At 37.7% G+C, this 27,407-nt stretch overlaps 1 protein-coding gene across 1 annotated transcript in view; it reads left to right on the forward strand.

The window, feature by feature from the left end:
- The window catches only part of LOC149568259 (putative E3 ubiquitin-protein ligase ARI8), a 134,360-nt gene that overhangs the window by 45,437 nt on the left and 61,516 nt on the right, over positions 1-27,407 (forward strand). Inside the window, exons 3-5 of the mRNA XM_089821246.1 lie at positions 4,571-4,679; positions 4,803-4,893; positions 5,347-5,519. Of these exons, the coding sequence (XP_089677372.1) occupies positions 4,571-4,679; positions 4,803-4,893; positions 5,347-5,519 (373 nt within the window). The remainder of the gene's footprint in view (positions 1-4,570; positions 4,680-4,802; positions 4,894-5,346; positions 5,520-27,407) is intronic.

Here is a 27,407-nt window from a genome sequence, read left to right on the forward strand (position 1 = left end):
GTGACGTTTTCATCTCAAGGACTAGCATAGTTAGGAGGTGTATTGCAAAGGGTATTTACCATATCATTGCTAATGAGGTGGTCTAACTGTTAAATTTATGGTAGTGTTCGTTAACTACAGGCAAACCATTAGAGCTATTGCCTTCCCAACCATAGATGATAAACTCTTATCATCACCCCCGAGCATACTAAATATATTATACACTGCAGAATTCATTACTATTGATGCAAAAATGGCCTTGTATATATATGAATCATGCCTCCTAATAGGCCTCCAGTTGGCCTTGTAGTTTTTGCGCCAAGAATAGGATCAAACCTATTAATTACAAATTACATTTATATAGGTCTTGCCCAATTACATAATTGCAAGTTACATGAATCACCCAAATAGAGCTTAACCAAATTAAGTATTGAAATGATAAAGTTCATTAGGAACATGGCTATGGCTCACAAGCCAATTAGCCATTATGTGTACTAGGTCGAACTTAAAATGATCCGACCTAGCTACACATCAACACTCTCTCTTATCTAGGTAGGATTCCTTCAATCTCTAAGTTACATAGTGACAACCATTGTGCCTACTTGCTTGAAAATGCAAGGGAATATAACCACCAGGGCTACTCCCAGAGGGTGGATCCATCATGGCTACTTTCATGAATGAAAACACGAGTGCTCATCAGAGAAATGTGATGATGCTCACCATGGCTAGTCTGAGAGGGTGAATAAACAAAAGTGCTACATCATGGAATTTCTTCCATAAAATCTACCATGCCTACTTGCAGAGGGCGGATCCACCATACCTAATCATAGAGTGTGGAACAAGGGTTTTTACCTCAAACTTCTCCCATAGAAGAATGCATCTCCACCATGCCTACTCGTATAGGGTGGATCCACTATACCTAATCGCAAAAGGTGGAAGGAGGGCTTTCACCTTTGACTTCTAGAGAAGAATGCATCTCCAACATGCCTAATCGTAGAGGGTGGACCCACCATACCTACTTGCAGAGGGTGGAACAAGGACTTTCACCTCAGACTTCTCTAGAGAAGAATGCATCTCCATGATGCCTACTCGCATTGGGTGGATCCACCATACTTGCAGAGGGTGGGATGAAGGCTTTTACCTCAAATTTCTCCCAGAGAAGAATGCATCTCCACCATGCCTACTTGCATAGGGTGGATCCACTATACCTATTTGTAGACGGTGGAAGGAGGGCTTTCACCTTAGACTTCTCCTAGAAAAGAATGCATCTGCAACATGCCTACTCGCAGAGGGTGGTTCCACCATACCTACTTCCAGAGGGTGGAGCGAGGGCTTTCACCTCAAACTTCTCCTAGAGAAGAATGCATCTGCACCATGCATACTCGCATTGGGTGGATCCACCATACTTGTAGAGGGTGGGATGAGGGCTGTCACTGCAAATTTCTCTCACAAAGAAGAATACATTAACAAGGGATTGCACTTTGAACTTCTCCCACCTGGAGAAGAATGCATTAACAAGGCATCACACCTCAAAATTCTCCCTCGTGAAGAACTCATGAACAATGGACTGCACCTCGGACTTCTCCCTCACAGAGAAGAACTCATTGGCAAGGGACTTCACCTCAAACTTTGCGTAGAGAAGAACTCATTAACAAGGAATTTCACCTTGAACTTCTCTTGCAGTAAAGAACTCATTAAAGCGCATAAAGGATCATCTAAAAGCTGAGGCTCCCTCTTAGGTGAGACTCTCTCTCAACTAGGGTAACATTCTTATAGCTTTGATTAACACAATATGGGTAAAGTGGCTCCAATGTTTATCCAGGGATGACCTTTTGCATTCACATTGCTACACAAGCGTGTTGATCCTCTGCAGAGGACGTGGCATTCTACATCAGTCACTCAAGTTCCCTCTATATTTGATTTCTAGAATCGAATAGTCTCCCTTTGTATGCCATTTCTTCTTCTTTGAATAAACTAATCAAAATGACAATCTGAATAGGTTCTTTCTTTTAAATTTCCATTAGCATGCAATTAGCATGAATTTCTCAGTATACAATAATCCATCGAACCACATATTTGACACCCATAAGTGATCACAAATCTTCTAGAATCCAATTTTCGTATTCTAGTTCAGATCGCTTCCTTAGATCCGCTCTAATAGCATGTTAAATTTTATGGTAGTGCTCGTTAACCATAGGCAAACCATCAGATTTGTTGCCTTCCCAACCATAGACGATAAGCTCTTGTCATCACACTCAAGCACATTACATATACTATACATCGCAAAATTCATTACTATTGATGCAAGAATGGCCTTGCATATATATGAATCAACGCCTCCTAATAGACCTCTAGTCAGCCTTGTAGTTTTGGTGCCAAGAATAGGATCGGGCCTATTAATTACAATTTACTTTTATATAGGTCTTGCTCAATTACATAATTGCAAGTTACGTGAATCGCCCAAATAGGACTTGACCCAATTAAGGACTGAAATGAAAAGGTTCATTAGCAACATGGCTAAGGCCGACATGCCAAGTAGCCATTAGGTGTACTAGGTCAATCCTAGAAGGGATTCGACGTAGCTATACATCAACACTACCAATGTTGAAAGGATGCCCATTGTCTTAAATGCAAGGAACAATGCTTTGATCTGCAATCTCTGTGATTTTATTTTTGAAACATTCTCCTCTTTAAAAGATGGTGGCACTGGTATGAAAGAATGTGAGAAAACTAGTTGCGTGAAATCATTAGGAGGTTTTTGTTATCTTTTCTTGGCAAGTGGCTATGCAAGACACTTTGATCTATTACTTTTCATGTTGGCATCGTTTTGTTTTTTAACATAAGCCAATATTAGATCCTTTGGCAATTCTTTTTTATTTAGGCTGGAATAAGTTTTTATTCTTTGTAAAGGGATGGCATGTAAGTGAACTTTCACTTGAAAATAAGCTCATATACTGTTTTTGACAATGGCTACACTACCAAAGAAAACTCCCTCCACCATATATTTGTTGAGTCATTATTGTATTTCATGAAAGAGGTGATAATTTGTAAATTTTAAAGAACTCTGTTAATTATTGGGCAACCAAGCTACAACGTCTAGCCATTCTATATGAATCTAGAATGAAAAACATTACAAATTAACACACTAAAATTGAAAGAATAAAAACAGATTTGGCATTACAACCCCACTTATTATGCATAAGAAGTTTGAATTTTTTTTAGAACTTATTTTTATTTATAAACTTGAAAATGAAAAAAGCTTGAAAAATTATTGAAAACTAGAAATGGCTAAATTTTCCTTGTACAACAAGACTCCTAAGCTTTTGGTACATCTTACTCCTCTATAGCATCAACCTCAGAAAAAATGAAGCAACCCAACAATGGCAGGTTGGAGAAAAAAATGGTTTTGGTGATTTGTGTTTTTGAAATGACTTCCATGTACTAAATAGATAAAGTTCAGGCGAATTGCAGTTTTTTCATTGTTTGGGGCAGGGCGGGGAGGGGGATTTTCTGATCATGCATATGCCTAGAGATTCCCCGGTATTTGCCATGGTATTGCCTGGATGCCCAGGTAGAACCAGAGGAGGACGCTGGGTGTACAGGCACCAAACTGGTATGTAGACCACACTAGTACCTGGATCAGAGTCCCAGCCCAAATGTCTGGCATGCACTCGTTAGCAATAATACATTAATCCCTGGTTCTGTGGCATTCATTCAGTGTACTTAACTGAATGTTTGCCAATGGTCTAGGATGGTTTGAAATTGAATAGAGGAGATTCTGTTGAACATTATGCACAAAGCTTACTTTTGCCCCATCATATCCTGTAAGGAGTTGGTTCCTGTAGGTTTAACACGCATCTTGTTTTCTGTAGTTTTGCTGCAGATCTGACAATTGTAAGTTGAACCTAATTCTGAATCCCTGCAGGTCTGCTTTTGAGTAATAATCTATGCACATAGATGGTATTTTAGATAAATTAGGCAGTATTTACAAAAATAAAAGAAGGTTATGCTTCCAATTGAGAAGAGTATGCCTGTAGTGACTAGAGAACTGTCTTGGAAACAGGGTAGATTATTTTAAACATTATAGGAAAGAAAACTTCAAATCTTTAATGAGATAGTAAGTTGTTTTCGTTGCTTATGTCAAAAGTTCTATTAATTCAAAAGGCCACCGCGGATTGACTTCCACTCTTTAGACTAAAAGTGTACGCCAAGCATCTTCCAGTCAATAAAGCAAATTATCTATTGCAGTAATAGTTGTCTAAAGAATAACATGAGGTAAGGATAAGGAAAGCGGTAAAGATTGATCTTATAATTTGAATTAGATGGTGATGGGTGCTGGATGACCACTCATGGTTTGATAATGTGCACCTTATGTATAGTAATCTGCAAAGAAAATCATATCAACTAGTTCACATCTTCTATGTACTTCCATTGAAGCCATACTATCAATTAAGGAGGCTTAATTTAAATAGCATTTAGTTAGTATATACACATTTGTGTGTGCAAGGTATATTATGTTTTAACATATTACACCATGTAGGCATATTTGCTTGATCATTATGGTGGAACTGACTTGTGCTATTGTTAATAGGAGCATCAGTAAGGTCAATGATGAGTGGTTTGCAGATGAAGAAAATGTACGGAAGACAGTAGGCCTGTTGGAAAGGCCAATAATTGAAATACGATCAGATGTAAAAGAGGTAAGTGAGCTTGGTTGCCTAATGCATTCTTTAACCAGATTTTATTTTTGCATCTGCCTGTGCATAGAATAGATTGTTGTTATTGCCCCAGATTGTCAATAGTCATTGTTTTTCTCTCAGCAGTTGACATGTGGTATATGCTTTGAGACTTATGCTCGTCAACAGATGAAAGCTATTGCTTGTGGCCATCAGTTTTGTGACACATGTTGGGCAGGTATTTTTTTAGAGTGGACTTTTGCAACTGATCTTTATCAATATTAGGCTACAGGCTACCATGAAGTCTGTAATGTAAGCAGGTTTTTGTTTGTAAATAATTTAATGGAAATTACAAGATGCTATGTAGTTGGTTAGATGGTGTGGTTGACTTGCTGGCATTAAAGGATCAGTCCTCACAGTGACTATCTGCCATGCCCGTACACTATGGTTAATGACAAATACGCTAAGCATAAATTATACATGATATCTTCTGTGACTCTTTTGAAAGGAAGTTTCTTTGATTTTTTTACAGAGTTCATTTCTTTGACCTGATGTAGCAAAGCACTTCTTTTCTGATTGCTTTAGGTTTGGAACTTGCTAGGTATGATGTTTAGATTAAAAAATATTTTCTAGTCAAAACAATGATAGATAATTTAAGAGAGAAGCTAATGGTAAATTTTTCACTGTGGAGGTTACATTCATACATCAATTGGAGATGGTCCGGGATGCCTGACATTACGATGCCCTGATCCGTCATGTGTGGCTGCTGTTGGGGAGGATATGGTTCTTTCTTTGGTTTCCGACGAAGATAGAATCAAGTATATGCGCTACCTTCTTCGATCATATGTTGAAGATAATAGAAAGGTGTTTACTATTCCTTAACATGATTTGCAGCAATAAAAATTGTATTTTATTAATTTTTCACCTGAAATGACAAGCGTCACAGAGGAATACACTTTTGTTCATTTCCTAGTAGTTAGTTTGCTTGTCCATGCAGTTGATAATAGAATAAATAGCAATCAATGGGACTTCTATTTTCAGATGTTGATGAAATGGGGTGCTAATACCTAGTTTTGCTTTCAATTGTTCTTTTCGCTGGTTAATCGTTTAAACTTTTCTTGAAGTTTCATATAGAATTCTAAATCCAACATTCTATGGGAAATGGAGTTTCTCTGAGTTAATGGTACAGGAGCCACTGGGATGACAATTTTTTTCCTAAATTTTGGGGATAACCATACACACAATTATAAATATATATAAAATTATATGCTAGTAGGCCATTAGTGAATGTCAATGTGATGATGTCATCACTCATGCGTAAATCAATCAAATCCGAAATGCTAGTGAAAGTGTATGTAGATGTGGATTTATAATGGATAAAACAAATGCCAGTCCAGGTATGCCACTCTCTTGCACTGTATGTATGTCAATAATTTACGTCACATATTTTCAGATCTTAATGAGAGTAGCTCAACCCGAAAGGAATAAACACAATAGCAGTCAAAGAATTGGGCTTCCAAGATTTGTTTTCAAACAATGGTTTCACTTTAGCATGATTGAGGTTACAGTTCAGGCTTGCATCCTTATTTTCAGATTCTTTTTCTAATGTGCCGTTAGACCTTTCGCTAAGACATCAATTTTCATAAACAGTTGATATTTGATCTGTTGGATTTAAAATAGGTTGGTTAGGCCTTCAATCTGATTGTTTTGCTATTATTGACCTCAAATATAGTAGGTCCTTATTGTCACTTTTCTATAACTTTGGTTTGCTTTGTTTCCTTTCAGTTGAGCCCTGTTGATTTTGTCTCACTGGTTATAGTCTCTCTTGATTTTGAATTCATTGCCTTCACGAACAGGTTATAGTTACCATAGCTATTGGCTTCTACAATGGATTTTGGCTATGGAGGGGCCAAAATGCACCTGTATAATCAATTTGTTTTTTTTCTTTCAATAAATTGAAATTCATAAAACTATTATATATAATTTTTAAATTAATTTATAAAAGTGCATTTTGGTCCCTGTGTAGACAGCGCCTCTACAATGCCCCCTTTTATGATATATGTAATGTTGCCCAAAAGAATCACAAATCAAAAAATATAACTTATTTACAAGAGCATTCTTTTATTGAATTACACAATAGCAATTGAATTTAGGAGAATAATCAATTAATCATTAAACAAAATGATAATGCAGATTCCTCTTTGTAAACATACACACTATAGCTTCAACCATAATAGAAACTTGAGGGGATTGCACCATAGGATGCTGGAAGACTGTCCTCCACAGTCAAGCCCAAGAGCATCGAATAAGCAACCAACTCAATCTGATCCCATGGCTCACAAGCAACTCACTCAATGAGCATCCACTTAATGGATAGGATCCATACTCCGTATCCCTATTGTGGTTCCTTTCCCGTTTCTAATAATATTGCTCTATTTAATTTGATGAATGATTGTCAATTCTACCTCCTTTGTGGATTTTCAAGTCAATCAGATAAATAAAGCAATGATTCATATAAGAGATTAAATGATAGACTTAATCCAATTGCATACCAATTACTCTGTTAAATATAAAGGGCTGCTGTATTTTTGAATGCAATATTTTTAAAAATTTCTCATCAATCCTCTTCTTTAAGTGAAGACCTCCCTATATAGCCTCAAGGGGAGGTGCATGGACACCACCCTTGGTTAATAATATCTTTCTTCATAAGTAGACATCTCTAAAGTAAGTGCTGTCGCTTTATAACTGTTGGCTGCCTGAATCTGTGTTATTAAGCCTTAGTTATATATTCCCTTCAGCAAATCTCTGATGCTTTCTTATTTATCTTAATCTTCATTTTTCTCTCTCACTTTGGAGTTTTGGATAGATTGTAGAAGTTTTAATGGCCGTGTGACAGCTTCCTTGCTCTCTCCTGTTAGAACTATGAATGCATGGAGATTGAAAGATAAATGTTTGACACACTCCAATATGTGTATTCAGCATTTATTAATGTACACAGAAGTCACATTGGTTCTCATTCAAAACTGTAATCATTTTTTATAATAGGGGTTGATATTTGATATGAGTATTACAAAAATACACCAAGAAATTTGATATTAACAAAGGTACAAAAGTCTCCTTAAATAATAGCCACAACAGATTTTCTCCTTAAATAATAGCTACAACAGATTTAACTGTAAAGAATAAGATTGACAACTAAAAAAGAAAAGGACAAGGAGGACAAGTATATAATAAAGAATAATTCGTAAAGTCTATCCTAAATGATAAACTTTAATTACAATTTTACATTAATAATCCCCATTAATGGTCAATCTACTAACTAAAACAAGTTTATCCCAAAATGTTGCAAATTCTCGGGGACTCAAGAACTTTGTAAGAATTTCTGGAATTTGATCCTTATTTGCTCAATACTGCAACATCATCAATATCTCTGATCCATCTTCAATAGTTGCCTGATGAAAATGACAATGAAGCTCCACATGTTTAGTATGCACGTAGAACATTGGATTCTTGGCAAGTTTTAGCACCTTTTGATTGTCACAAAATAAGGGTGGATGCCTTGCTTGAACCATCCTCATGTTTGAAGTTATACTGCCGCACATCCTGCTTTGAAGGTTTCTAGATACCGTGCTTGTGTCAAGGAAAGAGTTCTTTCTTGCTTCTTTTTATTGCTCCATGCAACTGCATGCATATCACGCTGAAAATATATCTAGAAGCAGATTTTGTGTTATCAACAAAGCCTTCCCTATTTGAATGTGGGTCCAACCAGCCTAGGAGCATGTTTTTGCTACAAGGATTGCCAAAGTCATTTGTTTCTTTCACATATCTTAGGACCCGCTTTGCTGCAACTCAATATTCCGCTTGAGGTCCTGTCATGGATTCATAAATATTGAAATTGTTAAAAACAGAATGAACAAAACAATGAAATGCTATTGCATTAATAATGAACTCTTAAATAGAGTTTTACAAATGCTAATTATAGCATAGTCTAGGAATAGACTCAACTGAGAAAAACTAAAAAGGAAGCCTAATTGACCATTAACTATGGTTCTAGATAAGATAGGATAAGATAAAGATAATGATGTCCTACAAGAGACCAACAAAGGGTCTAAGGGACTGGAAGATACAACAGGGAAGAAAGACAACCCAACAGGAGCACCAAACAGTGTCCAAGAAAGAGCAAACAAGAAGCAAAGAAAGGTAACAGCAACAAACGAGAGAAGGACCAAATGTCCTTTCTCGGTAAAAAGAAATCCAACACCTAAGGACAAGGCCTTGGATGACTAGGGGTTCGGGCCCGTCTTTGAGTAACACTAGAGATAGTGTGTCATTGTTTGGTGAATCCACGGTGAGCTCTAACAAATCTGGTGTGCTAGGAGATCGGTGTGACGAGTGGCTGCTTCATGCCCTTGGAGGGGGACATGGGTGGGAAAAAGGTGGTGATGAGCTGATCTGAGGCCCCACTCTGAGGAAACAAACGTTGTAAAGTGAGATCACGAAGCTGTGAAGTCTCCTAGAGATAAAGTGCTAAGCACCGCTGGTTAGAATAACTGAAAAAGGTTGAGAGGGATCTGCAGTCTCTAAATGAGTAGTGAAACCTGCCTTCGATCTCATAGCAAATGGGGCATCAGAAGATGAAGTGGATCTCAGCCTCTCTCTCAAATAAAGTGCAAAGGCGGAAAATTCGATCGTCTCTAGTCGAATGTTGATCTGTTTGACATCAAAGCCGATGGGAACTAACTCCAAAAGATCCTAGAGAGATGTGGAGGGCGTGACTTTAGCGTTGACTAATGTAGAAGGGACAAACACTAATCCCATCATGGATCTCCATGAAGTGTTCAAAGTAGATCATCCGAGGGCACAGACCCCAAGGAGGGTTAAATCCAGGTCGTGGTGATGTACTGTCTATAAATGTCAAGTCTTACGTGCCCATTCAAGCAACGAGCCTTGGATCTCAAATCGGAGCTGGCAATATCAATTGAGAAGCAGTGAGTGAGGTAGGAGTATTTGTGGCGACTGTCTACGGAGTTCGCAAAGCCCTTGAGGCGGTGAATGAACCAGATCAAATTGAAAATGGCGCTAAGTTTGAAAGTGTGAGCCCTAAGCTCAGCCAAGATAATATCGTGTGGAGTGAACTGTTGACATATGATAATTCGACGGAGAAGGGTTTGGACCTGCTCAATTGAGGCCCAATTTGAATCAAGAAGAGATGGTCCCCAAACCATAGAATCGTATAAAATAGTCGATCTAACCAATGAGTCCAAGCAGGATAACTTGGATTGAGCATCCTGAAAGTGATGCCGGAAGCAGTCTCTCAAGAAGGGCACGGGAGCCCATCCCTTAGCAACTCTGGGCAGGTGGGTAGGTCTCATGCTAAAGCGGGGACAAGAGAACATGACCTTGAGATAAGTGTATGAAGAGATGATCTCAATCGCCTAGCCCTCAAAGCTAAAGCGAAGATGCAAGGTCTTCAGATAGTTGAAGACCATAACCCAAGTCTTGCTCAGGTTCACAACAAGCTTACGTTGATCGCAGAAAGAGGCCAACCCATTAATAAGCCTCTGTAGCTCCTCTGGAGAGGAGGCTAAAAGAACCACACCATCGGCAAAGATGAGAATGGAGATCAGAACTTGGTGTAAGTAGCAATCATTCCTAGGGAGGGAAGCCTCACTCGAGAAGGTCTCAAGCTCATCAATATATATATTAAATAAAGTGGGGGAGAGAGGGCAGCTTTGCTTCACCCCAACAGTGCTCTGAATCTTATTAGAGAAACCCTCAGGAGTCCTAAATTTGTCAAACACTATATCATAAAGTCTCATAATCGCAGTTAGAAGAATATTTGAAATACCAATGTCTCCGAGCCTTTGGAAAATGGGCCTCCTGAGGGATGGAGTCAGAAGCCTTACGAAAGTCTACAAAATAGCAGTAGACTTTCTTAGAATGGTGTCGTGCCTCCTCAATGATAACCTGCATTATCAATATGTAATCCATAGTCTGAATGTCAGCATGGAACCCCACCTACCCCCTAGCATGACATTGTCTCCTGTCAAGCTGTCTGGAAAGAATAGTATTGAGGATAGTGGCATAGAGCTTGGCAGAGGTATGCCCAAGTCATGTAATTACCAGGGTTTGAAACCAACTTGGACTTATGGATTAGATAGATCACATGCCTTGACCATGAATCAGGGAACCTAGAGCAAACCACTTTGTTGAAGAGCACCGAAAGGAAGGAGCAAAGAATCATAATACCGAGCTTGAAAAGCTTTGCTTGGAATCCTTCTTCATCAGCGACTCTGTTACATCTCATGAATTTTGATGGGCCAGGAGTATCATAGAGAGTGGAGACATGTAACACTAGAGAGTGCCAGTCAAAGGTGAAGGGTGGTGGAGGGTGGCAGGGGAACAAGGTATGACAAAAGGTTTTGGGATGCGAGCGAGCGTGTCACTCAGGGATCTACACTACGAAGCCATAAACAACTGCTTCTTGTGACGAAGAAGATGATGGTATGAGGAATGCAACTGAGTGAAGGAGGAGGAATGAGGAGCAAAGAAGCATGTAGGGATCAGTGGAAGGACTTACAATCATCATCATACCACTGGTTCATGGGACAAGGTTTCCGTCTAGCGAGGTTGAGTGGTGATGGAGAAGTGCAGTGGGGGATGGAGAGGAGGGTGGACTCCCAAATACTAGCTGCCAGGAGATCAAATAAAGATAAAAGCTTGGGAGGAATCTGAAAAATGGTTGGGGGGAGAAGCCATTTGAGGTGGAGGGTGAAGAGGTAGCAGTTGCACTCTGAGAAGCAGAAAGTAGTGCGGGCGCGCGAGAGAAAGGGTAGGGCGATGATGAAGTGGCTAACAAAGGGGACAAAGGAGGTCGGCATGAGAATCTAGTTGACAACACTTGCATCACCACAATGGGGACAATAAGTGAAGTGTCCAGAACCTAGAAAGTAGGGGAGGCCATTCAGGATGAACAGATCGGAAGACTCACAATGCTGGAGGAGATGGTGACCATAACATGAAAGAGGCCCAAAACAGTCTTGAGAGTGTCATTGGAAGCCCATATTGGCAGGATCCGTCTCCCAAGTATAGGTCAAGTCACAAATGCGGTCATGTTGAGGGGTTTAAAGATTTGTAGTTTGTGCATTGAAGTCACCCAGAATGATGATGTCACCCAAGCTTGAAAACCTGGATATGCACTGGTAAAGATCGAAGAAGGGATCTACATCCTCCAGACTATGTATGGCATTCAAAGAAGTGGCCAGTGGGAAATAATAGAGTGCTATAAAGATGTCTCTACGATAGCGACTAGATGGACAAATCTATAGACACATAAATCTGGATGAGGTTTCCAAGTGAATCACCGATGTAACATTGATGAGGTCATCTCTGAACAAACAAGCCACGCTACGAGAGCCACAGACACCACCCGATGCCTGAACCTCCTCTCTGCAAATAGATAGCCATTGATATCTGGAAAACCCTGGGAGAAGGCGGGCCAGACTCTCACGAGTCTCCATGACAACCAAAATATCAGGTGAGCCAACCGCATCTGAAAACAAGCCGGGTAATGACCAAAGAGTGCCATTTCCATTCTAGCAGTTGACATGAAGGGAGCTGAAGGATGGTTCTCTAACATGCGACTACTGGCGAGACCATCATTTGACTAGAAGAGTCGGCTTTTGTTCCCATCCACTAGGAGGGGAATCCCAAATAATAGCTTTGAGGTTACGAATCACCGCCCACTTCCCAACGCGTCTTGTGTCTGCAACCAAACCTTGGAGTGTCTCAACTTGGCAACTTGTGCTCTAGTAAGGTCCTCATCTAAAAAGATCTTCGAAGGAGAGGGAATAGCTCCCTCTTTGGTCGAAGAGCTCGTAAGCCGCTGGAAAGTGAGGAACCACAGAAATAGGGTACAGTTTGGTCCCACCCAATACTTGTCTAAAGAGATATCTAAGATGCCTAACTAATATGTGAGAAAGGAATGTCCAATTGTGATATGATCAAAGGTGAAGTTAGGGAGGCCCCAAAACTTGAGGTCAAATTCACGGAAACTTCTCCAACGCTTCTTGGTAATGTGCCCCTATACAATCTTTTTCGCACCTGCTAGAGGAGTGGACTTGAGATTGGTGCAAACTGAGGCCCAAGATTTGGCCTTCTACTTAGTTTCCAACAAAAGAGAAGTGTGCTTGACCATGAGTTTGTTTTGCTATTTTCTGAAGCTGTCAAGGTCTCTTAGTTGTTCTATGACCGTGTCAAGTGAGTTTTGATGTCTGCAGTTTCAGAAATGAGAGTAGCAGAGAAATTGTTGAGGGTTAATGTGATGGAGTTTACTTGCCCTTTAGTAGCAACGTTGGTCTGAGAGAGTGTTTGAATAGTATCCCTCAAACAAAGGTTCTTTGCCTCAACTTTGATCAGTCTGTCATATAGTCTCTGATATGTTAAGGATGGCGCAGGGATGACAACAGAAGCAAGGACCGAAGCTGGCATAACGAGTCTCAAAGGTCCCCATGGAGAGGCTTGCAACAATCGCACTATAGGAGGTTCCTGAAGTAGCAGGAGGAAATGAAACAAATCAAGGAACTATCTTCCTCGTACTATGAAACACCAACACTCCACACCAAAAAAAGCTCAGATTGGATTGTTAACAACGTTTGCAAAACCGTGGAAGCCCAGGAAAACTAGGTAGCAAGATGAACTGAGCTAAAACATCCACCCGATAACAAAATCGAGCCAACTTTTGTTTTTAGTAACTATAGGACCATCATGGTTGAGCACACCTTTGCCAGGCTCTATGTCTACCGTCTTGTAAGCCATCCTTTCCAAAGAGCTTGACAGACGACATTGTGGTGCAAGAGATCAAGTGGGTTTTAGGATAAACTTTCAAACTATGGACCACATTTTGGCAACGGTATATTGTTGCTTTGTGGACTTTTGCAAAGCTTTTGATTCTATTCCTTGGTCAGTTTATCTCAAAGACTTAGAGACATCAGGATTCCAAAGATCCTTTCGAATGCCATTATGAGGCTCTACTAGTGTGTGGTGGGTTGGTTCAAGATTCCTTGGGGGCCTTTTTGACCCCATACACAATACCATTGGAGTGAAGTTGGATGGCCCACTCTCCCCTACCCTTTTTGGCATCTATATTGATGAGCTTGTGACTTTCCTTCGGGATTTCTCACTGCCTGGTAATGGCTATTATTTATTCTAGGTTCTAATGTCTATTCTTTTTGTTGATGATGTGGTTCTCCTAGCCTCCTCCGTAAAAGGGCTTTCAATGCCTCCTAGACAACTTGGCCTTCTGTAACTCGAGACGACTCACTGTCAACCTAGGTAAGACTGGGTTATGGGCTTCAACTGCTTGAAGACATCTCATTTGCACTACTTCTTCTAGGGGCTTAAGATCGAGATCTCATCTACTTACACCTATTTGGTTGTCAGATTCTTGAGACTCCATTTTAGTATCAGATTGACCATGCAACCATAGGTGAACAAGGGCCTCGATTCCATTGCTTTGCTTGAGAGAATGTTTTCGACATCACTTCCAAGATACCACGTCCAAGTTGTCTCTTATGGATTCGTTGATTAGGCCAACGGTCCTTTATGGCTCTATGGTTTGGGGACCCTCCTTTGTGCCCTTTGATTGGACTTTAGTTGAGCAAATCTAGATGCTTCTTCTTTGGCGCATTATCAGAGGCCACCAGTCTACACCTACTACTATCATTTTGGTCAAGTTCACCCCCATAAACTGGATTCCATCTTCGACTTGATGTGGTTTATGCATCGTCTTCGAGGGTTTGTTGACTCTGCCAAGGGCTGCCATAGATATTCTTACTTGGCTTACCCCTCCTCGAAGACGATTGTGGCAATTGACTCGACTGGTTAGGCTCGATGCAAGTATGCTCAGGCCTTGACTTGTCTTGGTTTAGTAACCATAGATATGACCCTCTACCTCCCTTCCAGTACTTGTTGGATGCCCTTGCGTATCTCTTCCTTACCTAGTTGGAGTTGAATGAACATGTTAGGATGGACTTCTATATGAAGTATATTTATACGACTTGGATTGACCCCCCGGGAGGGCTTTGTCTTAGAATGACCTTTTATGCTAAGCACTACATTGATATTCAAGACATGATCATTGTTTGCCCCTCGTATGTTACGAGATGCTGGACTCATGCCCTGCGTATGCCTTTGGGCTCCTTTAGAGTGATACCCCATCTACTCCGCATCGAGATTGACCACTAGATAAACGTAGACGATCGGATTTGCTAGCTTTGTGATATGGGATTTGTGGAGATTAAGTGGCACTTCCTATTTCACTACCCCACTTACTATGGGACACATGGGAGGTTATATTGTCTGTTCTAGGATTGTCGGTCTCTTGCTTCCTTTTTCAGAAATATTAACCAATAGTGTCTGGTGCTCTACCTCCTTGAGGTCATACATCTTCGAGATGATTCTTTATAGCTTTAGTCTCCCCCAAGACTTGAGTGTGTTTAACTCATCACCTCCTTCACGCCGGTCACCTTTTTTGGAGGCACCAAGCTTTCATTGGAGCCCTCTGCTTTGATTCATACCAAGACTGTGAGATCTCTAGTGACTACACACCTCAGTGGTAGCCCTCCAGAACTTGTAGTTCTCGGAGACAGCCATGGACCACCCCCCCTCGCCTTGGTAGGTACCCTTTTGTGCGAGGATATTTCCTTGAGACTAGGGACTCTTAGTTGGTGGCCCTTGCTTTCTTCTGCTTCCTTCTCGTTTCTTGTTTGTTTGCTTTTCCCTAGGCACTGTTTGGTGTCCCTTTTGCTTGCTGTCTCTTGGTTGTAATTCTCAACCCCCTAGAACTTTTGCTGGTCTCCAGTTGGACATTAATAATTTATCTTATCTTATATTATAAGATTTATTTTTAAAATTTCATTCATGTTATATTTACTTAGATTTTTATTGTATCGTTAACTTATTTTTTACATGACTCGAGGTTGGTAAGATGCGATTCTCATCACAAAATATCTTTTTAAGATGATTTTTGAAGGTGAGGGAGGCTCTGGGTTACTAGCAATGAATGGAGTATTTGGAAGCAATGGAATTCAACGAGCGGTTAGGAGGTCAAGACATTGATCTTAGATGACAGGTGGCGGTCTTCTGTGGACTATCTCTCAAGTTTCATTGAGCCTTTAATGGATATGTTTAGGTTTTTTTATACACATTGGTTATGTTTGAGGGAAATCTATGATTGTATTGACTCCATGTTAGAAAAATTAAAGGTCATAATAACATTAAAAGAGAATGATGTTGAAGAGCATTTTTCTTAGTGTATCATTCATCATTGTTGGAACATGATGAACACACAATTGCATCTTCTTGCATGTGTTGGGTGGATATTTTGCAACAGACAGTTTTGTGAAAATCTAGTCACAAAATAGGATGACCAGCCACAATGTATGAGACAGAGTCTCTTCTAACTTAAAGGGAAGACTCCCCTTTCTCATTGTTCTTTGGATCAACTCAAGGTAAGCAAAAAGTTAAGAGATTTTGAAAGGGTACTACCAATATTCTTTCCTCTTAACTTTCAGTAAAGAAACCACTTACTCGTAGAGCAAGTAATGGGCAAGATGAAATCTCTAACTACACTTCTATCGAAAGCTGGAAACAGTAATACTGATAAATCCACACTAGCTCAAAGGCTAGTTAAAAGGGTACCGGTTTGGTTCTAAGTCTTGTTTTTCTAATTTATAAGAAAAATCACTACAATTGGGGCGCAAAGACTTCCAGAAGTAGATGATTTCTATTCTATACTTATTTTTAGTTTTAATCTATCCTATAAGAAACAAAACCTCAATTATTGGGGCACAATGACTTCTAGAAGTAGGTTAATTCTAACTATTTTTTGTGAATTTGAGATGGTAATACAAGCTACACTCAAAGCTTCTAGTCTATGTATCACCACAATCGCTCCCAGTCAAAGCTTCAACTCCGATTGCTTTTTAACTCACTACACTCTATTATTCAACACACAATAATAACATGAATCAAAGACAATAGGCCCAAATTACAGTCAAAACTTCGAATCAAATTGCTTCCTCTATTCACTTTTCTCCCAAAGTGTTACTATACAATCAAACTTATGCTTGCACAAGTTTGGAAAAGCTTTCTTGCATACAACAAAAGATGTTTTTTCCAATAAGGGGGCACTCCTTTATATAGCAAAGGAGTTGAGAAAAAATGGGAGGAAAAAGTGGGCGCAACTCAACCAACTTTGACCCAATCAAACTAGGTGAGAAATTATTGGATCACATGTCATGTGGATATGTAATCAGATTACATGTGATTGCATGTAACGCAATCCATCTTTTGCATATGTTGAATTTATTGATTTTGAATGAATCAATCCTGTAGATTGTCGACAAATGCCTTGTACTTGATAATGCAATCCCAGATGATCACAGGATCAAGAGTTCCTATATTTCGTGCCACTCCTTTCACCTTGATAATCATGGTGTTGCATCTTTTGATAGCATCTGACTCTCTATGATGAATTACCCGTTGTCATTTGAAAACTTGATGTGACCAAGCTTTTTTCCGGTAGAGTTGTCGTGAATTCTCCTTTGTAGATTAGCACTTTCTGGAGTCTTTGACACTTTGAAAAACTTCTCGATGGTGTCCGGATGTAAACTCGGAACAACTTTCCATCAACACCTTTAAATCTTTTTTTTGAAGCAAAGTGCTTGGCGCATTTCCACACGAACTTAGGTTCTCGTAGAACCATTGGGAAAATGGAGATCAAATGAATTACTGCTTCCTGAGAATCAAGACATATCTTCTCGATGGGATGTCTTTGTTCTTAGAAGAAAATTTGACATATCTTGAAGAGTGCACCGCAATGTGAAGATGAAAGCATCTTCCAATGGGATTGGATCCATGAAAACTTCGGGATTTGAGTTACAATGACGAATCAATAAGGGATGAGTGTTTGAAGTATGGATTAGACACTTATGGAACACATATGATGGCTGGAAATGAACCGGAAAGCATATGTATTTGGGCGAAAAGGGCTAAAATCAGACTCTCAAGGGTGGTTTGAATGTGGACAAAGATGGGCTTTTGAGGGTATGGCCAAGAATGCAAGTTAGTATGCATATGGATGTGTGCAAATGGCGACTTTGGTGTTTAAAAGAGTGACATGTAATTATTACTTGATGTAAATATGTAATTAGGTTCGAAGGATGTAATTACATGTAATTAGGTTTGAAGGATGGAATTACATGTAAATGCGGATGGAGGATGAGATGCAAAGTGCTTTGGCATATGTTGATAAATATGGAATGATGTGATGCACTTGCATGAAATAATGGAAAGTGAAATGGAGTGAAATGCTCTCACGTTCTTGGGAAATAACTTGCAACCTCTTCAAAAGGAAGGAAAACGAAACAACAAACAAACAACAAATGAAACTAAACACACAAAAAAAAAAAAAAAAACATAGCTCTGGTCTTTGACTCAACCTGTAAAAAAACAAGTTGCTCTCTTATGCAAATTTGAATTTAGAATTTGCGGAAATTCCAAACACTCAAAAATGGAAGTCCTCATCTTATTTAAAGAAAAATTGCAGTTTACATGGCATATCTTTGGACAAATGTACAAGGATGAATGAAAATATGCAATGTAATAGAAAAGATTGGAAACTCCAATTTACTTGGTGATCAAGGAGCCAAAAGTGCAAGATTAATAGGTTTGAAGAATGCTTCTCTGCTAAATTCAAATCTTTAACCAACTATATTGACTTCCTCAACACTTGCAAATGATGGTTATTAATGAGCAATTAATGAGGCATTTTTTGCAAGGATATGCCAAAAATGTGCCCTTTAATCCCCAATATGCAAGATATTTTTTGAAGATAGCAGTGTTTGGACTTTTTTTGCTAAAACTGTGGTCTCAACGTGCCATAACATGAATCGTTTTCAGCATTGGAATGCAAAAATGTGATCTTTAATAGCAATGACATGGATTGAAATGCCAAAACGATTCCGCTTTGGTCAAAAATGTCATCAATATATATTCCAAATTTGGGTGTTTTTGGGCAAAATGTGGCCTCTAGGTGCAAAGAAATGAATCATTTTTGCAAGGAAAAGCAATGCCTAAGGCATGAAAAGGCACAAGGATGAAAAACAACCCTATCTACATGGATTTCAAGCCATTAAATGGGTAATTTCTTCTAAAAAATGTGTTCTTCAAGGGCAAGAACATGGATGTTTTTGCTCTTGGAGGCAAAATTGTGGTCTCAAGTTGCAAATACATGTGATGGAATGTCCAAACACATTCTTGAGGAGTCTTTACATGTTTTAAAATGCATGAGACTTGTTCTTCTATGCAAATCACACTCTTGGAGTGCTTTTGCATGTTTCATTTTAATATGTAAATAGTCATTTCCATACAAATCACACTCTAGGATGACCATTGCATATTTTAAAAACTTAGCTTTTATATGCCCAAGTCCGTAAAAATGACTTTTTAGTGCAAATTGCACTCTCGGGATGCAATTACATGTAAAGTGAAATACATGTAAAGGAGGGTTTTCATGCAAAGTGGACTGTAGGAAGTCCATTACATGCATTTCTAGTGCAATCACACTCTTGGAGACACTTTTCATGTAAACATGTAAATGAGTTAAAAGGATGCATTTGCACAACGTAAGTGATCAATTAAGCACATGTTTGATTGATTTTTGAGGACACATCACTTTATTGGGTCAAAAATAACATTTACACTATATAGTTTAATATATCATATTTAAATATCATTCAAAAAGTAATATTTAACTTAAATATTTTGAAATAAAACATAAATTAACTCAACAACAAATCAAACTATATAGTTGATAAAGTCACTCAAGTGAAAAATTAAAAAGCAACTCAAGTTAAAAATATAACATAAAGTGCTCTATAGTTATTTAAGTGATAAATTTAAATGATAAAGTAACTTAAAAACATAACAGTAAGTGAATTTATGTTATATTTTTCAAAAAGTGAATGTCTACATTAAAATATAACATGATATCTTAAATAGTCATATCTTTTGACTGCCAAGCTTGATTAAGCCCTAAGCTATACCAAATTGAAGGGAACACTGGAAACAATGGTTTGAACAAAACCAACAGATCAAAAACAAACAAACACACTAAAAAATGCAAAAAACAATGTCGAAGGCTTAAAAAATCAAGCATAGGCCTAATAAAATGAAAAACAAAAAGAATTTGACGAAATCCTTCAGTAAATGGACTCATTATGCAATTTGGAGTCAATTGATTGATCAATGTTGGCCAATTAAATAGTGAACTATCTTGGAGAAATGCGAAACTAAGTTGAAAAAGTTTTGTACTGTTACCTACATTTTGTGGTGACAAAATGCAAGACAACAATATGCATTATAATCTAAATATTATAGCACAAAGATACTTTCTTGTTTAGGGAAAAACTCACCATATAGAGATAGTGAAGTCAATGGGTGCAAGTTGATATTTTAAAGACTCTTCTCAGTTCTAGAAGTGGTGGATGATGCTAGGAAAGAGTTTAGTATGGTCATCTCAAGATGAGATCATAGTATTTGCTCTTTGAGCCTAATGCAAAGAAGATGCTCGTATTGGTGTTTTCCCAATGGGCAATATTATTTGTTTTTCTAACCCCTTGTAATTAAAATTTTATTAGAAACTAATATTTTCTTTTTTTGAAGTTCTAAAATATGTAGGCTTTAGTAGTTATAATTCTGTAATTTAGTACAATTGTTTCGTAATAGAAACATTGGCTTTGTAAACTATAAATTAACTTCTTGTTCATTAGTTAATTAATAAAATTATTTTACCAATTACTTGTGTAATATGGTATCGGAGCTAAGTTAGTTTTTCTTAAAAAAACATATAATTTCTTTATGAAATTATTAGTTCTAAAATTTTCATCATTTTTCTTGGCATTTTAATTTTAATGTTAAATTTGCAAATCATCATCTTTCTATTCCCAGTTAGGGTTTCTTGAATTTTTTTGTGAGTCCATGTCTCTTGGTTGTTTTTTGGTCTCAGAATGGCTCATGTGAGGGTTGTTTAAAACTTATGTTTGCAAGTCACATCCATTCTTGGATGATTTGTGAACATTTTTTCTTTTGAAAACCACATTTTTTCCTTCGAAAACCACATTTTTTGCGCCCGTTTTGGTTGTCAATCCTTTCCTTGTAGTCACAACTGCTGTCTATGTTTCTCAGTCACACATTTTAGTGGCTACTCTTTTTTTTTGGGTATGTTTTCCACCCCTATTGTAATAAGATTCTATTCTCTACGCAACAACTCACATATGACAGTTTATTTTACCAAATCTTTGGCTTGAATGACCGTATGAGGTCGTTTTATTTGTTGCACACATGTTCTACAATGTGTGGCCAATCAGAATAGGCCAACAAAACAAAACAAAACAATATGAGGAGACTTTTTCTCTAATGACAAAGTTGAGCCACATCAGATTAGTCTCAACCTTGGCAACTCAGTGTAGTTGGAAGGTCCAAATGGATGTGATATCATCCTAGCATAGTGTGATTCCTAATCACTCTTGATTGATGATATCATCCTTATTTGGTATATATGTTTATGATTTGATAATCGGTAGTAGTTTGACTCCTTTTATTCAGGGAATGAAATAGAATCTATGCCAATCTTTTGACATGACTGACCTTGGGCTTCTACACTATTGCCTAGGTGTTGAGGCTTGACAACAGTCTCCTAGGATCTTCTTCTCCTAGTCTAAAGTATTCACGGGCTGTATTAGACAAATTCAGATTGCAAGACTGCAAACCCGCGTCTACACCCATGGAGTTTGGTCTCAAGTCAACAACTAAATCTAGCTCTCTTGTTAAGAATGGTTCCACATTCAGGCAACTAGTGGGCAATTTAATTTATCTTACCACTACTAGACCTAATTTTAGCTTTTCAATGTATTTTGCTTCATGATAACTCCTACATCAGATCATTAGGATACAATGAAGCACATCATGCACTTGTCAAGGACATATCAGATTTCGTATCCTTTATGGATGAACTAAAGATCCTTGACTCATTGAGTATATAGATTCTAATTGGGGAGGCTGGATTGTTGACAAAAAGTCCACTTCTGTGTATCTATTTAGTTTGCAAACGAGTGCTATCTCTTGTACTAGTATGAAACAACAAATTGTATCTCTTTCCTGAACAAAAGTTGAATATTGGGGAGCAGTCAAAGCAGCTCGTGGAGGTAGTTTAGCTTCGGAGCACCAAATAAAAGTTCCTAACATTGTTAAGCATATAAGCTCATTACCAACTGACCATAGCATAAACAATACAATAAGCAACGACCCTCGAATGATCATGCACAAGCCAAGGGCATAAGGCTACATTCGTTTGCCCATTGGAAACCATGTTGATGAACAAATGTTGAATCTTGAAATTTGGCTAAGTCTGAAATTTCTTAAAAACCTTCAAAATCTAGAATCTTTATCATAAATCCTAGAAATTTGTAGCCACTCTCAAACATCCTAAAAGTATATATATATATATATATATATATCTATATATCTATATATCTTAAGTAAAAGATATATTTTAGATATGTTCCTCGTGATGAAATATGCCTATTAGGGCTTAGAAGACATCCTTGGGCACCTTAGGAACCAACCCAAAAAGGTCAAAAACATCACACACCACCTAATTTTCTAGCACAACTCAAACTGGGAGGAGACGACAAAAAGAAGACAATTTGTATACACAAAGGCCAAAAGGGAAATTGGTGAGGTCTGAAAAAGACCCAGTCCATGGAGGTTGCAGATGATAGATCTCAGGCGTAGACGCCAAAATTCTTAGACAACAATTTGTAGATGTCTAACTACTTAGAGGACATTTCATTTAAAAATGTCATTTGGTGAAGCTTGAGAGGTTGCAAACAATAGTATGCAAGTGCATATGACAAATGGTTTGTCTTGGATGAAACACATAAGGAAAAGACCAAAGCTAAGATGGAACCAATGCACAATTGAAATGCAACTACCTTGACACCATAGAAAACCAAATACAAGCATATCAAGTCAATGGTCATTCGATTGCATTAGAACATAAATGTAAAGCATAAATAAGCAAGGCTAGATCAACATCAATACTTACAACATCAAATATACGTGGATATTATCGAATATCTTTGCAATGAAGAGAGTGACCATACAAGTGCCAAACCCTATAGCTAGAGGAATTCAATCCCTAACCGCGCTTGTGGAGATAGTAACCATGCTACAAACAAGCATAGAGTGGCTAAGACACACACTGGACAAATACTTAATCTCATAGGACATTGCGAGGTCCAATACAATATACTAGAGTAGAATGCAGACATACATAGGGAACACTCAACATGAGATCCACTAACCAAATGTAAACAAGGACACCAAAAGTCACATTACACTAAGGGTACTACTTAGTGCTAACAAGGATTTAGTGTGGAGCCTTGAGAATGGAGTGTTATCACACAACTCAGAAAACCTGTGCACATTAAACTACCCTTCTCTCATATGGCAAGGCTATAGTGTACCACATCACCATTCTCCATTATGACAAGGTACTATGCCATATTAACATCCTCAACAATGACAAGGCGAGACATAGCATATCTACGTCCTTATGCTCAAACAACGACAAGGTAGTCGATCGCATTAATCTGTTGTTATAATTTTAGGATACCATTCATTTATTTAGTTATCACTTATTAAGAACTCTACCTAAAATGATAGTGGGGATGGATATGAGCTCTACTTATTAAGAACTCTACCAAGGGATACCTTGGGATCCTTGTGTGTCCTTGCTAACCTTGGAGGGCCACTCCACTGCAATGCTTAGAAACTAAACAGGCTTATCTTATACAACAACGAGGCCACAAGAAATAACATAAATAAGAATAAAGCAATGTGGCAAAAGCCATACAAGACTCTCAAAGTCGTAAACCACAAAAGATAGTAAACTCAATTGGTATCAAACACCAAGAGTTTGGGTCACTCAGACCTCGGCATAGGAGCATATCTCAAATACATGTCTGAATGCAGTCTCAAACGCCATACGTCCACATATCACATGTGAGCTCAATCTCAAACATGGAAGGAGCTAGTACACGGGTAAACGAAAAAAGGAGGATATCTCGTCTTCAAACACCTAAGGAGAACAATTGAGTGAAAACCAAAGGAAGACACAACAATACCTAGCTCAATCAACCACTATGCCAAGAGCATAAATTCCCATGCAATTCATAAATCATCTCGTTAGAACACAAGGAAGCCACAAAACACCCAAAAAGCAACCAAATACTCAAATTCTGACAAAATTCAGCAAAGGGCAAAAATTTAGCGGAGGGCAAAAACCAGCATTTTAACACTGAAGGAGCACTTTCAGATTGAGATATAAAAATACTCAGAATATCCTTTAGCCATTTCAATTCCATGATCCTACTCTTTGTAGCAAAGGCTACTAAAATCATAGTTAAGTAAAACCAAACATGGCGATTGATAGGTTTTAGGTGACATGCAAAATGATGTGGCAAATAAAAAGCCCAAAAATTAAACATCAAATAAATCAACAAAATTAAAACCCATTGGTCTAAATACACCCAACACCAAACTTTTCAAATAAAAGATTAGATTCAGACACTTCACAAAAAATCGACAACATAACATTGTAAAAAGCTTCAAACCCCACATGGGCAAATAACAAATACTCACAACCGTCCAACTGGGTGGAGGAAATCAATGAAAATGTGAGGGAGCACTAGTTCTCAACCCACGAACTAATAGAAATTTATTTCATTCAAAAAGACGGAGCGAAAGAGAAGATATGAAGAGCCCTACCTCACATGAATGATGAAAACCCAGAAAAGGATGAAATAAATAAAGACAAAGCCTTTGGCGAAGGGGAGTAATTCCGACACGAATCCAATGAGCCATTTCATACACAGATCCAACACCCGAATTTTACCCAACAAGCAAAAGATCAATTTTCTCCAAGAAAGTTTGGAGCAAAATCATCAAATTCTCATAGCATGAATAACAAGTGTGTATAAAACTCACATTTTGGCAATATAAGCACTTTCTTCAAAAGTGACCTTCAAAATAGATCATGTAAATAATTAAACTAATCTATTTGAGCTTTCCCCAAATAAAATAAATCAATTCCAATTAGATGGAATCCAACTATGACAAATTCGCCAGTAATTAAAATAAAGCAATTAAAAATCCTCGATATACATTAAATCAACATTTGAATGAAATTCTTTTGCGACAATTGCGAGAACTCTATTGCATAGACATTCATTGGTCTATCACAAATGTAATATTAATCCAGATTTACCAATCATGTACCAGAGGGATAATATATTAATAATCAGATACGTTGCCGATATAGGGATGGCATTGTCTCAATATACAAGTCGAAAAGGTACCATCTCCTGGTGCCACTGTTGGGGATATATGTACACTTAATTCTTACAACTCAGGATGAATGTACCTAGTACTTGTTCAGTAAACATGAAAACATCAAGTGTAGATGCTCAATATATAAATAGCCAAAGCATAGAGAGACAAAAGTCTCGTGAAGGAGAACGAAACACAGTGTAGATCTTGTAAGAAAATGACTATGGCTCTGTTCCCACTTGCTACTAGCAACCCACAGGCAATCCACACATAGTAGTGGTGCAGTACAACATATAATCATATGATAAAGCATTAAAACCTAATCATTTCATTAATCACTTCACAATTATTCTACGCATATATCAATAAAGTAACAACTAAAATACCCGATAACATATATGGCACAATATATTATGAAATGTCATAAAAATTATTTTGATATAACTTCCATAATTGTGAATGCAAAATACACTAGATAATATCATAAAGCATCATTATATAGATATGATCAAAATATTATTAACAAATCTAACATATAAATCAGCACTACTGCACTACTGTAGGAACTAGAACATTGTGATACCATCCAAAACTAGCTAACCACTGGCACATACCTCACTGAAACCATCAGAACACATCATAAATCTCATGAGCCAAGTACCAATCATAACCACAATAGTCATCTGAGAGTGGACTTGAATAAATTATATAGGGTGCATTTCACAAGGTCACATAAAAGCATAGTACGGGGATAGTCACCGGTTCACAAGATCAACTCAACTGGTCACATAGGAGCAACAATACACATACATAACCAAAGCAAGGCTTATCAAATAAGGTACACAACCAGCTACATCGTGTTTCACACAACCAATTAAAATCCATAAACAATTTGTTGATGCAAGATCATAAGTCAAATCACCCAAAGGTGTAAACCACTCATGGGCCAAACATGATCACACAATAAGCTTCAATCATTAAAGTCACATCCATCAGATGACATGTAAAATGCAAACGGGAGAAGCACTACACACTACAAGACATATACAATCTTTTGTAGGGTAGTTAGATAATGACCATTAAGTGAGGGTTGTTGGTTCCCAAAACCGTATATTAGAATCCTACAAGCCTTGCCTGCTTGATGCTGGGATATCTAATTGGTTGTGGCCAACTTGACAGGATCAATTAATTCAATCCAGATCCTCTGCGCTTTTGGCTTTGCAAAACCAAGGCCAGTGCACTTAATCTTGGATAACAAACTTGGATCCAAGACATTTATACCAGATAGATTCAATGCAAAAGCAATTTCCCAAAATAGCAAGAGTTTAAGGAAACTTCTGGATTGCTAATAGTGAATATTAATCTCTGAAAATATGATTACTTTAATAAACTTGTGAATGCTGAAATAAGATTAAAAGTGAATTATTAAAACAAATAGATATCAAACCCTTAAAAGAAAGAGATTAGAATATTGCCAGCATATAGATTGAAAATCATGAGCGAGTTAATGATCAGTGCTGAAATTTAAAAGGGTGATAGAGTCAAAACTATATGTTTTCACATACAACTTTATGATATTATTTATATTAAATCTATAAACAATTCAGTTATCAGGATTCGTCAAATCACTTCGTATATATGCTTATTTGAACCAGTCTATAATGTTTTAACCCTTATAGAGACAAAATAGATACAAATAAGGAAACAATTACAATATTTCACGATATTTGTATTTATTGGGTTTAAATAGCAACGAACAATTTGATCCACTTATCCTAATAGCAAATTATTAATAGAAGATAAAAATGATCATAAAGGATGACTTATTTAGTAATTTAACTCTAAAGCAAAATAATTTTTTTTGCTGATTATATTGTAGAGAAATTCGTATTGAAGACACTTAAATGCTTATGCTCTACTCAACACAATTTTATCTCACACAATATCAAATTATATGCCCAATCATTCAATATCTAGGAGCTTGGTTCAAAATTCAATTTCTTTCAAGGAAGGAATCTTAATAACATATAAGCTTAAAAAATGCAGAGAGTTTTTTGTATATCTGAATTGTGATATTTGAATTTCACATTCTCCTATTTATAAACAACGAAAAGGCAATATGCCTTTCCCAGAACAATGTAACTTTTCATAACAAATAACCGATCGATAAATCCCTCAACATTTGCATAAAAGAAAACTTTAATCAGGAACGATTAAATTATGTAAGACAAACAAGAGCTCCAATCATTTGAACTTTTCCACATATCTAACAAATGTTGAGATCTCCATCATCGGGCA

This window comes from Cupressus sempervirens, chromosome 3 (assembly GCF_028749045.1).
Source record: "Cupressus sempervirens isolate cs-2001-9-10 chromosome 3, ASM2874904v1, whole genome shotgun sequence".
Taxonomy (NCBI): Eukaryota; Viridiplantae; Streptophyta; class Pinopsida; order Cupressales; family Cupressaceae; genus Cupressus; species Cupressus sempervirens.